Source organism: Diabrotica undecimpunctata, chromosome 8, assembly GCF_040954645.1.
Source record: "Diabrotica undecimpunctata isolate CICGRU chromosome 8, icDiaUnde3, whole genome shotgun sequence".
Lineage (NCBI taxonomy): Eukaryota > Metazoa > Arthropoda > Insecta > Coleoptera > Chrysomelidae > Diabrotica > Diabrotica undecimpunctata.
Genome location: NC_092810.1, coordinates 19,576,931 through 19,593,368, shown reverse-complemented (window position 1 = coordinate 19,593,368; position 16,438 = coordinate 19,576,931). Strand labels below are relative to the sequence as shown.

At 31.4% G+C, this 16,438-nt stretch overlaps 1 protein-coding gene across 1 annotated transcript; it reads right to left on the bottom strand.

Moving 5' to 3' along the window:
- Window positions 1-213: 213 nt before the first annotated feature.
- Window positions 214-14,588, bottom strand: LOC140448319 (uncharacterized). The gene is made up of 6 exons (XM_072541406.1): window positions 14,368-14,588; window positions 12,702-12,903; window positions 12,187-12,390; window positions 9,223-9,292; window positions 7,162-7,520; window positions 214-391 (listed from the first exon to the last, which is right to left on the bottom strand). Exons 1-6 carry the CDS (start codon window positions 14,415-14,417, stop codon window positions 308-310), a joined length of 969 nt encoding a protein of 322 aa, XP_072397507.1. The 5' UTR covers window positions 14,418-14,588; the 3' UTR covers window positions 214-307.
- Between the last annotated feature and the right edge of the window lie 1,850 nt (window positions 14,589-16,438).

The following is a 16,438-nucleotide window of genomic DNA, read 5'->3' as shown; positions in this document are numbered from 1 at the left end:
CAACAGTTAATTAACGATGCCTTGTTATTTCTTAAAAAATGCCACTGTGATACTTTTAAGACTGTATTATATATACTATATTATGTATTACTTAATATTATTACTTATAGCGATAACGGTGATAACGGTCCATATATACTTAAAATTATTTAGTTAAATCTAAAGTACACAAAATAGTAAGAAAAATAAAAACGGTAGCTATAAAATAATCAGTTAGCTAATAAAAATGTTTATTGTAATAAATATATTCTCATTCTTAAATGTAATAGTAGATCTAATATAGATTTACTTTACAAAAATACTTGTATTAAACGCTTTTAAAATCGTTGGTGTCTTGTTTCTCAGATTCCGATGTTATTGCAGAATACAAGGATTCTAGGGACTTTCGTACCTACAACAAAAATAGTTTTAAATGTAGTAAATATATCTTCTAAATAAATAGTTTACTGATCATCATCAAAAAACGTATCTATGTGGTACGTTGAATTGAATAATTTTGGTTTTGATGAAAACCATTATTTTAACGACGTTTCAAACTTCAAGCTTCAAACTTCAAACAAGTTTACTTCAAGCACCAGCAAGCAGCGTTATTACCTGACTTGACAATGGCAAGTGCGACCCCGTCAAAACGTCGTCAAAATAATGGTTTTCATCAAAACCAAAATTATTTAACGCGGAGTCAAAACCGCAATATCACAGAAACTTCATAAGATTCTTACCAAGCTATATGTTGTTGTGTACAGTGTTGTGATGGTTTTTTTCTTTGCTAACAAAAAGATATTCTTTTTTACATATCCTTTGTAACTTATTTCTATACTGAAGAGCTTAGCTCTATAATTTAGCATATTGGTAATACAATTAACAGTTTACGTATTAGTCTAGGCGGGATCTGTTTTGGATTGGACATTTTCCATAGGAAGCTATTTTTTTGCTGGGATCCCTTCAGGATGTGCCCAATATCGTTAATCACGATAAGCGCCAGTCGCAAACCCTGTGCTAAATTTTTTATTTAGCAAAATCTGAAAACAATTGAAAATTTCTAATTTTTTTGCTCCTATTTTCGTTTATAATTCGGAAAATATTGATCCTAGAGAAAAAATTATAAGAAGTTAAAAGTTTCGTTATTCAATTTTACATAATATTTCGTTAGCTAGAAATTGAAGATTTAATGTTTATTGTTGAAAAAATAGCAATAATTGGAAAAAAAAGTACAAAAAAATGAAGTTAATCCTTTAAATGTCTTCGACTTTCTAAACTTGACCTACAAGCTCCATATTCTGCCTAGAAAAACCTTTTAATATGTTTAAAACGTGTGCTAAATTTTGTTAAGATCGGTCGTATAGGTTATGCATAATAATTTTGCAACCCAGCCTACTGGAAAAACATCGCAAATTTTCAAATTTATAGTAGGCCCTAAATAAGGCCCTCAGATAGTTGCAAATTTTTTTACGCATAAAAGAAGGCTCAAACTTTCAAACGTTTTTTGTAAAATTCAAATCGGTTTACTAGGAGAGCCTGGAAATTTTTTTTAAGTTTTAAACATTTGTTATATATATTAGGCTTATAAACAAATTGAATAACTTTACGAGCTTTAAACATATCAATTTCAAAATTTATACACTTAAATAACATTAAAAGACGCTTCTTTAAAAAAAAATGATACATTCGGCTTACTGGTTGCCGAGATATTGAAGGTCAAAGTTGGCATACATTTGCCGTGTAACCATAAATGATAGAGGGCTCGTTTTTAAACAAATACCCTCGTCTTGTCAAGTACTTTTTATATGAAAAGTTACGTAATGCGCTTTATGGCAACATCCATAAAAAAGACAAATTAAAAACCGTTTTCGCGTAAAATGTCGCTCGGAATGCATGAGAGGTGGTGGTGGGGGACATTCACTCGAAATGTGAATCGACGACTTCAAAATCATAGCGCGCGCTAAAAATTGCATTATCTCGGCTTTTTGTTAACCAATTTTGCTCTTTTTTTTTAAATTGATGTCTCGGACGACGAGGATTTCAAATATCATATTTTGAAATACCATTTTTAATTGCAAAATTGGGAAATTTGCAATAAACAATTGTATGTTAACCAAGTAATTGCATTTTTTCTTCATGCATTTTTTTTGAGCTTGCAATTTATACATTGAAGTAAATTGTTACTTTCAGTAAACAAATATGTATTTATAAATTGTTAATAAATAATTTAAATTGTTAAAACAAAGGCGAACGAAAAAAAAATTTTTTTTTTTTCATAAATAAACTTTATATTGACTCAATCTTCAATAATTTTTTTTAAAGTCTTTTTCTTTTTTTGGAAGGACAAGAATCTTCAGGTCTGACCTTGACCTTCAATATCTCGGCAACCAGTAAGCCGAATGTATCGTTTTTTCGATTATCGCCGAAAATTTTCTAGGCTCTCCTAATGAACCGATTTGAATTTTACAAAAAGCGTTTGAAAGTTTGAGCCTTTCTTTATATGTAAAAAAATTGCAACTATCTGAAAGCCTTATTTAGGGCCTACTATAAATTTGAAAATTTGCGATTTTTTTCCAGTAGGCTGGATTGCAAGATTATTTTGCAAAACCTATATGACCGATCTTAACAAAATTTAGCACACGTTTTAAACATATTAAAAAGTTTTTCTGGGCGGAATATGGAGCTTGTAAGTCAAGTTTAGAAAGTCGAAAACATATAAAGGATTAACTTCATTTTTTGTACTTTTTTTTCCAATTATTGCTATTTTTTTAACAATAAACATTAAATTTTCAATTTCTAGCTAACGAAATATTGTGTACAATTGAATAACGAAACTTTTTACTTCTTATAATTTTTTCTCTAGGATCAATATTTTCCGAATTTTAAACGAAAATAGGAGCAAAAAATGAGAAATTTTCAATTGTTTTCAGATTTTGTTAAATAAAAAATTTAGCACAGGGTTTGCGACTGGCGCATATCGTGATTGTCAATATTGGGCACATCCTGAAGGGATTCCAGCAAAAAATAGCTTCCTATGGAAAATGTCCATTATGGTCTGAATTTCTACAGATCCTGCCTAGTCTATATGATATATTATTATGGCTGATACTTTTTTATTTTAGCCGTAAAAAAGTAATGAACATTCACGAAACGTTAATTGATATACCAAATTGAGATACATACACTGAGATTTTGATTATCTATATACATATTAATATATATATATATATATATATATATATATATATATATATATATATATATATATATATATATATATATATATATATATATGAGGAGGTAACATGCAAACAGGCTTAAGTCAAAGTCATACAAAAATCAAAGTTGAGTTAGATGTGCCAATGCATTGTTCTGTTGTAGTCAAAGTGGTTTATTTTATCTGATTCGCGCAAAAAAAAATATTATCAATGGTAAAAGCATGTTAAAAAGCACCTTTACATGTAAAACAAGTTATTTCCACTATACTGGTCCATGCTGACCCACGGTTCGTAGACTTACTACGGTTGCCTCTTCCGATTGGGGTGAGGATGCTTGAGTTCACCAGAGTACACAAGAATACAAAACCCATTTATTCGCGATTGAAACTGAATGTAGAGGGCAGGTCGATTGCAGTGTTGATTGGTTGAAGGGGAAGAATTACGGCACGAGAGTACAGTTTCGGGCTTAATGTTCATTGGTTAGGCGGAAGAGGTAACCGTAGTAAGTCTACGAACCGTGATGCTGACCAGCTTATTTCCAACCAATCAATAGGAGCTCTGCAACTGCCACTCAGTGACCCAGTGTGACTTACAAATTTGAGGTTATGTGAGGGTTTATTGTCAAAGTATTTAAAAACAATTAGTAATAACTTTATTATTTAAAGAATAATGGATGAGGCAGATGAAAGTGTAAGTATTGGTGAAGGAAATGATGGGACTAGAAAGAGAAGAGTTACAGGAGGAAAAAGGAAAAGTAAACAAATTATTAAGTATGTAGCTCCTTGCTTTTGTACCGTTTAAGCACAACAGTAAACGTTTCACGTGCATAGAAATAAGGCCTATTTACATTAGCGGTTTCAAAGAAGAGTTTTATAAAGCTACAGACACGAATATACAATACAATATAATTGCCAGTTTGATACATACATCACAAATCAAAAGACATAGACCTAGGTCGGTAAACAAAAACAAAAAGAAAAAACCTGGACCTGAGCTAAAGTACTCAATACAATACTTTTTCCAACTGTCTCTGGTGCTAAAGAAGATTAAAGAAACTACAAAAAAACATAGCCAAATAAGTGCATTTTGGGTTTGCTAATAAATGGAAAAGAGGAGGTGGCTAAGATTATATCTGAGTAGTGAGTTAAATATTAGTAAACTAAGTAAAATAAACAAAGAATAAATTAAAAGTGCACCAGCACAGTCTGCTAAAAGGCGCAGCTAATGGTTGAAAAGCCGATTCATTCAAGAATAGCAAAGGCGTTTTATGAGTACATGGAAATGGATATTTCTCATTCTGTTAACCTTTACTTTGATCTTCAACAAATTCAGCCACAACCGAAAAGTCCAATTCCAGAAGCTTATTACGCGAGACAACTTTGATTTTATACCTTTTGTATTACTAATATAAAAACTCAAAACCACATGTTCTACACTTGGACAGAGAAGCAAGCAGAAAAAGACAGTGTGGAAATATCATTGGCTCTCTTTAACTATTTGAAAAAAACTAATTTTTAGGGCTATTCTGTACAAAGATTGTTTAGCGATGGTTGTGTTTCTTAAAACAAAAATAATATTGTTCTGAAAACACTGATTCATTTTTTGGAAACACACAAAATATCAATCCAAAGGATTTTATTGTATTTCGCTGTACGCTGATATAGTTTTTTACCCACCAACTGTGTTTTTAGAAGAGCAAAAAAGCAGTTGTAAAAAAAAATCGGTTGCCTGTAAAGTCGGTTTTACGGGCGAAGATTTTACGTGACAACGTCATTTTCTCGGTAGAATATTTATTGATATGAATATTATTAAATTGCACAATAGGAACAAGGAATTGCCGCTATAAACTCAGTTTCTCAACTTTTGTGTCAATCTAACAATTAATCAATCAATCATAGTTTACGATAATGAAATATTAGTGTACAATTATTTACCTTTATTGTTGTAGTTGTTGTAAATGACGAATCTACTCACGAATTGAAGACAAATCTCACGATCTCACGATTAAGGTCTTACATCTTACGATTTTTAAATTTTTTTTAAATTTCAAGTGTTTCTAATAAAATGCATCGGAGGAAATCAGCTTTTTTTAGATTGTCACCTTGAAATATCCATAAATTGACTGTATTTTTGTATCAAAGTGGGCTACTCCAATTAACTCAATTAATATACACAAAATAATATAAACAAAGCTTAAAAGTTTCTTTATGCTTTGAAAGTGGTTTATAAACAACTGAATTGTAATGTATATTTTACCGCCTTTAATAAATATGAAGTATAGACTAAATTTTGTGTAAAGAACAAACATTCAACAGACCTAATAGTAAAAACATATTGATTTAAGTGTGAATTTGAGATAATGTGCCGACAAAATGTTAAATCCTAAGAAAACAAAATTATGTTTTTATGTATATTCATTATACTTAATACTCTTGGGTAAAATACCTCATATCATATATGTCTTTAGACACAGTTAATAATTTTCATTGAAGTTTAAACTATAAAGAATGTTTACAATCATTGCTCAATATTAAATGGATAAATCCATAGCAATATTATAAAAGAATATAGGTCCCTAGGTAATTTCCTAAAATTATATCTGATACTGGTGGTTCCCCCTAAAATAGGACACTGTAAGCACTCCACATTTTCACTACAGACACAGCTGACGATACTTTCAACGATTTTCAACTTTAGCGATTCAATTCAACGCGCCTAATTCTCTAGTGCCGCGCGCAGCGGACCGATCATGTTTGAGTGGGAGAGAGACGCAAGGCATTCGCCGGTCCGGCGGGCCTTTCTCTCGTTCGATGACTCACTGTAACAGACGTGAGCGGGCGTTACACTTTTTCTTAAATGACTCCGAGCCACAACCTAATTTAAGACGTTGTCACGTCAAAAACTCATAATTTTAATATAACAGGAATACCATGATATCTACATTGGTATAGACAAGGTAAGAGCACTGGGAGAAGATTGACCACTTCTTGATACTAAGAAGCTAAGTGAATACTATAAGGACATCCAATCAATTAGTGAACTGAAGAAAATTGAAATATGCTACCGGACATAAGAAAAAATTGAACACCTCCGGAAAAAGGGAAAAGGAAAGTCTTACAAAAATATTGTGTGGGTAAAAGGCTTGAAAAACTACAAGTATGAAGGAAAAAAGTCTTTTCTATCTTTGAGAAAGAAAAGGATAAAGAATCTCAAAACAAGTGAGACTGAAAGAACTCCCACTTCCTCATGTGTCCTAAAGAAAAGACAAAGATGTTCACAAAATTTTGAAATAAATGTTTTTCTGACCCACGCCCTGGTTGGTACAAGAATTTTATTTTTGATTAACTCACTACAGCAGCTGCTGGTGAGGAACAGAAAGTAATGAGTGACTGTCTCGACGATGAGCGCTGTGACTTCCATATTTAAAAAAACTGTTTGTTTGTTGCATTAACTACATCTTATGATAATTTTTGGTCACTTAGGTAAGGCCTATATAAAAGGCCTATGTAAAATAGAAGTTCATTCAGAAAACCATTGTTCCCTTACTTTATATTCACAACATTTTACATGCAAAACGACTTATTTCCAATAAGTTCGTGCAAAATGTCTCTTATTTAAAAAACAAAATCGATTTTTTAAACGATTTTAACTACCTTAACTAAAATGAGTGGTTTAATCTCATGTTTGGATCAATACTATTTCATAAGTTGATTAGAACATATATTATCCTTTTTCAGAGCAAAGCTACAAGTTTTTAGCCCTCCCTGAAAAATTACTTATTTGTGACTTAAGCTTGTTTGCATTTTACCTTCTTATTTATGTTTTCTGTCGTTTGAGCTATACGAAATTTGCAAAAGTTTACGATTTCAGCAAAAGCTTTGCTATCGCTTTGATGAATTGAATATATGGCGTATATTGTATTTTGCATATGCATTTTATAATAAAATATAGTAAATCTACTTACCGATGACACATGTTTCATATTTTCTTCCGCAAAACTGTGGATTGATCCAAATGATTTAGCCAACATCTCAGGATTTTTTTGAAAAAAATCTTTCAGTTCTTTATAATACATCTTTTGGGTTTCGTTTGGAGTTTCATAAGAATATCGATTATATATTCTAAATATACGGTGCAGCAAAACTGCTGCTGATAAGAAAAGAAGAACAATCAAAATAATCGCAGCGTAGTAGAGGAAGAAATGGGTTGTGGATTGTTTTGATATTCGAGCTTTAATTTCAGGTTCCTGTCTAGGTACCGAATCATTTTCAGGTTTCTGTCTAGGTACCGAATCAGTTTCAGGTTTTTGTCTAGATACCGAATCTAAAAAAATCCTATACTATAATATATATTTATGTAATTAACAAATAATCGTTTTTTTTTTTCAATCGTTTTTAAAATCTTTTTAGACATAACTTGTTAAAAAAAATTGCAGACTGAGTTGGCAAAATAAACAAATTTTACCGAAAGATATTAATGAACAAACTGTGGGGAAACTTTCAGGTTTATTTGCCATTCAATTGAGTGAAGCGAGCGATAGTAATGATAACGCTCAAGTGATCTATTACGTACAGGACATAATATATGTGAGGATATGTTATTTAGCTAAAAAAACATGTGGTAAAGCTACTGATTTATATAAAATTTAAAATTCATATATGACCGAAAATAACGAACTAGGAAAACTGTGTGGGTGTGCATACGGATGGTGCACGAGCGATATTTGGACAGTATGAAAGACTACAAGCTCTTATCAATACCAAGGCTCCAAGTGTAAAATGAACTCTTTGTGTCATACATACCTGAATTAAGTTTTGTGATAGATAGCATTATAAATATATAAAGTGATGAACTACATTAAATCCCGTGAAACGGGAAAATTAATGACATGCAAAAAAGACTTTTCCATAAGCTTTTTGTAATCATTTGGGTGCCGAGCATACCTCTTCAATCTATTATTGCAACTCTTGTTCACTGTCCAAAGGTAATGTACTCACAAGTGTATAAAAAATTCACGCATATCTACAGACAGAATTACATAAAGATGAGCAATCTTAATACAGAGTTTATAATAAGTTTGGCATATATCTGTGAAATATTCAACAAATTAAGTATTTGCAGGGAAACAATACTTATAATCTGCAATTGACAGAAAGTTACTGGGATTCAGAACAAGTTGCTGTTATGGAGGAGAAAATTAGAAGATCAAGTACCTGAATGTTTTCCTGCTTTACAAATTGTACAAAAAGGGTGTCGATATGTGAAATTATTAATATAATTTCAGTATATGAGAACTGTATTATATAGGGCTGGTTCAAATTAATTAGGAGAGGTAGTAAAGAGATAGAGCACATTTGAGTCTGTTATCTATACGATTCAAAGAAGGATTTGTGGTTTTTTTCGTGTAACTATCAACGAGGGAAAGAATGTATCTGACTAGCGGCAGTCAAAAGTCAAGATAGAGTGTCTGTTGCTGGCGATATTCAAGAGTCAAGAGATAGTACGTCTGTTGCTAGTTTCAGTCAACAATCGAGAGAGAGTCTTTTTCGTTTACTATTTTAAAATTGTCTGTATTTCTAAAGGAGTGGGGTTGAAGTGAGAGTAGGAATTATTACTAAGGGTTGGACTAGGGTAATGATTTTAAAATTGTATTAAAGAGTGATAATAATTAATACACCGAAAAATATGCCATGGTTTTTCGCATGTTAGAATTTGAACACAAATTATTCTTACTACTAATAATACTTTGAAAAATATTTTCACGGTAATCTAGGGCAATATCACTTTTGAACACTTTTGGACACTTTTAACTACTACTAAAATTGGTATTTTATGGAGCTGGGTTGAAAAGCGCCGTAAAAAATGTCCCAAGGGCGTCACAGTACAAATAAGTTTGGGAAGCCCTGTTTTAAGAAATACCAGAGCACAAACATACAGGTCTTTTTTTTTAGTTTAATAAATCACATTAATTTTAACATTTTCGTACAAAATTAAAATTTTAAATAGAATGAAAAAGCTTTCTTACCGGTCACACTAGTTTTGTGAGTTTCTTCAACGATTTCTTCTTCAGATGAACACATACTGTAATCAGAGTCCTAAAATACAAAAAAAAGGCTTTAGACATTACTCTTGTTTTGAGTTTTAAACAAAGATATATTTTGAAGCTATTCTGCCAAAGCTGTCAAATGTTATTAGACTTGCACTACTGATAAAGCGTATGTATTAGAGTTTACCCTGTTAAGGATGAGTGGCGGTGCATGGTCTACGAAATACATTAAAGCTAAAAGAATACAACGGTGTTCAAATTTTCCAAATTGCGAAAAATTCATTCACTAAGTATGCGATAAGTCGATTATAAAAGTTGATCATAAACTTATAAAATGAAGAAAAACGATGAAATATGATGTATGACATTTTACAAATTTTTAAATGTTGCCTTCTTTTAGCTTTAATGTAGTTCGTCGGCAACTCACCATGCACCGACACTTATCCTTAACAGGGCGTACACAATAGAAATCACAGACCACTAGTCTAGTGATTTGTGATAGAAATATGCTTTATTGTCATCAAAATAACAATTTACTGAAATTATATAAATCGTCAATATAACAAAATAAAACAATAAACTAAACAATTCATTGCAAAATTTAAACAAATTGCAAATTGCATAAGGAAACCTTACTAACTAATAAGTTGAAGTGTCTTTATAATATGATATCCAAATATAGAAAAAAATACTTGTACATAAAGGTAGTGTAATTTCTTAGTTATTCGTTAAGAAACTCTTCTACTGAATAATATGGTCTTTCAGATGGATAGGCTTTTGTCAGTTTACGGAACATCGACATCTAGATGCTCCTTCACATTTGCGTACATCTAACTCTGATCTTACGACTTCTGCATTTTGTATCTTTCTTTATATGTTTTTACTCTATTACAAACAAAATAGGAAAGATTCTTTGTGAAAATAGACATAAAGATCACTTTCCGACAACATTTCCTAGTTTCTACCTCGTCTTAAAGATCTATTCCTCACTCTTCTTATGGTTTGTATGCGACAACATTTTGTGTTGATATTCCTGTAATCGGTATACCAAAACAGGAGTCAGAAAAGCGTTAGATGACTGTATTTTCACTTATTTTGCAATGTCAAAACATTATAAAGAATCTAAAAATTCCTTGTTATTTAAGAAAAAAACCTTGTCTCCAAAAATCCCTAATCCTATCCCAGAAAAATTCATAAAAGGGTGGAAATCCTAATGCTTTTAAAGAATATAAATAGAACAAGGGTACTTCTTTTCTTCTTCAAACATACCAGATAAGGATAAACTATTTGCGAAGATGAAGATGAACACGATCACGATCTGTAGCTGTCAAAAATGATATTATTGTATCCATGCATGATGTATTTATCGAAATATTACAAGGCGAAAACAATGCCCTCTGAGAAGAAAACATCAAACAAAACAAGGAAATAGTAGGAAAAATAGAAAAAATAAAAGATAGCCTTTCAAAATGCGCAAAAAGCACAAAAAAAACTACCGTCAAAATCAAAATAATAAAAAGAAGACGGCCATACTCAACATAAATAAGGTTATTAGCAAAGATATGAAAACGAAGGCAATCATCAACATGTAAGATGGCCGAATCTAAGTCCAAGTGCAGAAAAGTGTCCGCTATCGGACAGAATTAGAAAAAAGCACAAAATTGAAAAGAAATGTACATAAAGAGGAAATTTGAACTATTAAAGCTCTAAAAGAAGATGAGTCCATAATATTCTTACTAGCAGATACGGGTAACGCAACTGTAATGATGGACAAAATTTAATACCAGGAGAAACTCCAAGAACTAGTCACAAAAGGACCATCCATAAAACTACAAAATGAACCAACCAAATCATCAATTGCACTACTACTCAAAATAGTTGACTCTTTCTCCTAGCCTCTCTTTTTATTGTATTTTCCCGAATTATCCGTTGCAGAATTAAATATTTTGGATTTCATAATATATGGCTCAGGTATTGTATTTTTTTTTGAAGACACTTATTTCCTATCACTACCGGCTGTCTAGTGTAAGGTTTAGTCCTAGTAGCTTCCTACGAGCGAAAGAACGAGAAGAATACCGCTAGGGTGTTAGTCCCTACCAGTCGTTAAAAGCGACCAAGGGATGTTCGGCTGTCTAGCACTGGCCGAGTCTAAGTAACGAACCGAATACTGCTATGGTGATAGTCCGTGTTCGGGGATCCCCGGTCTTCACCATCCGGAAAGAGAATCATCGTTATCCATTTGTGTTGACACGGATTCCTTGATGGGTAAGGGGTTCAGATGTTATTGGACTCTCTGGATCGCGTAGTCTTTAAGTTTCATAGTGGCAATGCAATCCAAGTAGTGGTGCCGCCTTCCAATGCCCGAAAACCAGCGATCCTGTAAAAGTTGAGTGTGTCTGGGTACTGGTATAATTGGCAAAAAGGCGGAACGGTGGTTTTACTAGCAATTTGAAAGGACTAAAGTAAAGTAAATTGGAACTTTTGTGGTTCGTTCACATTAAAGTCCTTTGCTTTATTAATGAATATCTGTTATGTGTTGCATCATTTTTCCAATTTTTTAATGGGGCCTAACAAAGTATTTCAGATTTTATGTAGATTTAAGGTTAGGTTTAATATGACTATGTGCTTAACCACCCTTCTGCTCGACATAGGAGGTCTACTGTGGCTTTTATATTGTTTTACTGTAAACGCCAAATAGGAAGATCAAACCTCGAGCATGGGACGTGTGCCGACTGTATCCGAAGAGGTGAACAGTAACGTGATTATGTTTTTTATATCATTAACGGCATTGAATGGTTACCGCTGCGCTACTAACAGCGTGTATAAATATGTAAACAAGGCGCTCTGATCGAATTGGTAACAAAATAAGAATTTGCGCTAGATCTTTGTAACTGGCGCCTACTATATCAAATATTACTGGAGATTTCGTTAAGGAAAACTTACCCTCTCATATGAATCCAAAGACATAGTTTCCGCATGTTTGGCTTGTTTCCAGACTTCTGTTATAAACATTAACGTCCTATCTCTTGACAAGAAACTGGAAAATGTATGTTTGCCCTCCAGCGTTTGTATTCCTATAGCATTGGGAATTATTTTTGCTGTCTTTTCCTTTGTAATATCTTCAATACTAAGCAAAGGAATTAAAAGCTAAAAGAAGAATATAAACTTTGACGAAAATATACTAAACAATACACAATGAAAACATAAAACTAATATTGAATTATCCATTATGGACATTCAAAAACATTCAGTTAGAACTAGTAATGTCCATATAGAGAGAAGTTAATTTATTTAATATAGAAATAAAGAAAATTTAGAACTATAAATTATTATTCCATTTAAATCAACGTTTCGGCAAGTAATCCTTGCCTTTGTCAAGATTCTAGAATATACAATAGTAAGAACAAGATGTTATATGTTTTAATTAGTTTTAAAAATAAAATTATTTACTCGCTTACTTTAGTAACATATCCGAATATGTTTGAATGAAACGCCAAATAATTCTTTGTGACATACAGGTAACCCTGTCTTAGGAAGTCAATGACCAACGCACAAGGATATCTTCGCAATACTTCTTCTTCGACGACATTGGGAAAATGTCTTAAATACGTTACTTTTTTATTTCTTTTTTGACGTGTTTCTGTCACTGATTCATCATGTCTACAATTAAAACATGAAAAATAGTATAAACAAAGATATATTACAATAAAAAAAATAAATATATTAGAGATGCATCAATAAAAATAACAAAAACGACACTGCAACACTGACAGGGTCATGCCTACACAAAAAGAAGAAGAAGAAGAAAAATTGTTTGTACAATTGTTAATGAAAAGTGAAGTTTGTACAAGTATATTAGAAGGTCTTGATGAAGACTCTATAAAGGAAGTCGAAAACTTAGCCTAACAAATTCAGATGCGGTTTTTTCCCGAAACTGATTTATTTTGTCTTCAGTAATTAGCTATTAGATTTGTTTTGATATTTATTACCAATTATCACATTATTTTTCAAAAACTTCCTAATTTTCCAATTATGTTAAAAAAGAAGAAAGTCTAAATAAAAGACTTTTTACTGTTTTATGTAACTTTTTCACTTTTGCTGATTTCTTCTTTATTTTTATTCTTATTTCTTCTTTTTATTTAGGGTCGAGTAAAAGTATCGCTTCCATATTTCGTTTATCTGTTCCGTTTCATATTCTGTTATTCCCTTTTTTTGTTATTTTTTAGTTAGTTTTTTTCGCTCGACCGATTGCAATATAACGTCATATGGTTGGGATTGATTTGCTTGATAGCATCATTGGTAGATACAACATAAATTTGAGGTCAAAAAATATTACATCAGGTTATTTTATCACCTTATTGACATAACTGTAATAAACGCTTGGCTTCTCTATCGACGATGTAATAAAGGCAAGCCAAATCTTTTAAAACTTGCACAATTTAGAGTTGACTGTACATTATGTACTGTTGGCTCACAAAATGCGACGAAAAGAGAACGGCCATCTGACTTGCAACAACAAATCGATCTCAAAAGAAAAAGCTACTGGTGCTTCCTTGTCACCTCAGGAGATCAGATTGGACAACCAAAATCATTCTCCCACAATCCTGTGTGTGGGAATCAAACTTTTGTAGTATGTGAAAAGTGTAATACAGCTTTGTGCTTAAACAAAAACAATTGTTTTAAAACCTTTCACAAATCTTAGTTACTTTCGCCTTACTACTTTATACTGTGCTCCTTTGTGCGTAATGATGCATATATGCATCGCTGATTGAATATCAAATTTTTTCCCTTACTTATAAACAGTTAATATATCAAAAAATTTTTAATAAACTTTGTTTCCTTGTAGGTGGAAGTTAATATATCCTCCTATAATTTTTTTCTTTGATAATAAAAAATTGCGCATTGTATGGTTAAAGTGTCATCCTAAACCAATAAAAAAAAACTAAAAGACACACTAAGGAAGTGGCAAACAGTTGTTTTAAATTATTCTTTAAACAAAATAGCAGAAAGGTATAGACTGGCATTTTGGACTACTATAGTAGGTGCAGAATATATAAAAAGTGCAGAAAAATGATGAAAATTCTGTGGACCTCTCAAAAGCTGTCAATAAATTTATGTACTTACTCCATATTTTCACTTCTACTTTCACTGCTTTTACTTTTTCGATTATGCATCTTGTTGTTTTGTATGTTAAAAACCGTTATAACAAATATTGTATTTTTACTGCATCCAAACACAGTTTATGTTCAACTTGGAATATTACAAAATACTAATATGTTATCGTAGGTACCTATTGATTTTTGATAAAACTAAAAATTAGTGGTTTTATCTAACATCACAGGTGCTCACTTTTAAGCAGGATATGATAAAACACTAGAAAATCAATCACACATGTTTTCTCTTATCAGTTCAATGGCAAATACGTGTCTGGCATTTTTTTTTATTTACAAATATTTTGCAGATGTTTGTTTTTTCTCAGAAATAGAAAACGTTAGAGGATCCTGAAAACTAACACAACTAATAATGCTACCAAAAAATTGGGCAGAGACATAATAGTTTCATCAAATTATCCCAATAAAGTCAACTACAGCCTAGTGTAAAAAAATATTGTTATTTTTATTGTAAAATTTATTTATCTGAGAGATAAATAAATCTTTCTCGTCCCACATTATAACTAAATTCTAAAGCGGTTTTAGAATTCTAATTATTTTTTTTTTTTTAATTCTCAGATTTCAAGTAGAAAAAAGTACTTTATTGACCAGCATTGTGGAACCCCACTTCATAAACGTAATTTGGAAAAATTAAATTCCTCTAAGTTAGCCCAAATATCTCTGCGGGATAGTTTAAGCAGTTCAAAAAAAAAAGGAGGAAGACGCATTTAAATTTGATTTATGCCAGATGATGATTGCATCCAACATTCCTCTATATGAAGTTAATAACCCTAGTTTTAAATGCTTTTTCGAAAAATATCTTAATAAATCCTTACCGGACGAGAGTACATTGAGAAAACATACTGTGGAAAAATGTTATGTGGAATGTATTTCAAAAATTAAGCGGGAGTTAGAGGGCAATTTTTTGTATATTATCGTGGATGAAACGACAGATGTATGCGGCAGGTATATAGCTAATTTAATTATTGGAATTTTGAACGAAAACTTTGCGAGAAAACCTTATTTAGTTGCCGTTAAAGAATTGGAAAAAACAAACAATTTAACAATAAGTCGATTTATATAAGATAGTTTAACAAACCTCTTTTAATAAAATAGTTTTAATGCTTTCAGATGCTGCGGCATATATGTTAAAAGCTGCTGTTAATTTAAAGATTTTTTATCCTAATTTAATTCATTGCACTTGTGTAGCTCACGGGGTAAATAGGTTTGCTGAAGAAATAAGAAATCTGTTTCCGTTGGTAAATAATTTTATAAATTTTATGAAAAAAGTTTTTGTAAAGGCTCCGTTAAGGGTGCAAATATATAAAGAAAGACTTCCCGGTGTCCCTTTGCCACCTAAACCAGTAATTACAAGGTGGGGAACCTGGCTCGAAGCAGTTTTTTTTACTTTGAACACTGCAATGAAATAGAATTAGTTATGTCAGAATTTGATGGTGATATTTCCGAAGCCATTCGAGAAGCAAAAAAAATATTAAAAAATCCCAAATTGAAACAGGAACTCGCTTATATCAATGACAATTATAAATTAATAGTTACCACAATTACCTTATTATAAAAACAAGAGATAAATTTATGTGAGTCAGTAAAATTAATAGATAATTTAAAGACGAAAATTAAATCGGCACCTGGAAGTAACGGTCAATTAATTTAAAAAAAAATGAAATATGTTTTCGACAAGAATGAAGGTTTTTCGTTTTTATCTAATGTTGCTAAAGTTTTGAATGAGACATTTTCCGAGGAATTTCAAATTATGCCATATTTATTATCCGCTCTGAAATATGCTCCAATTACATCTGTCGATGTCGAACGTTCGTTTTCAATGTACAAATTAATTTTAAGTGATCGAAGACATAGTTTTAAGACCGAAAATATTAAAAAACATTTAGTTGTTTCTATTAATGATAAAATTTTAAGTGGTTACAATGTTTAATTATTAATTTACAGTTATTTAGTTACTAGTTTATTTATACTAATGTTATGATTATGATGTGTAAATATACCTGCCTTAAGTTAATATTACGTTA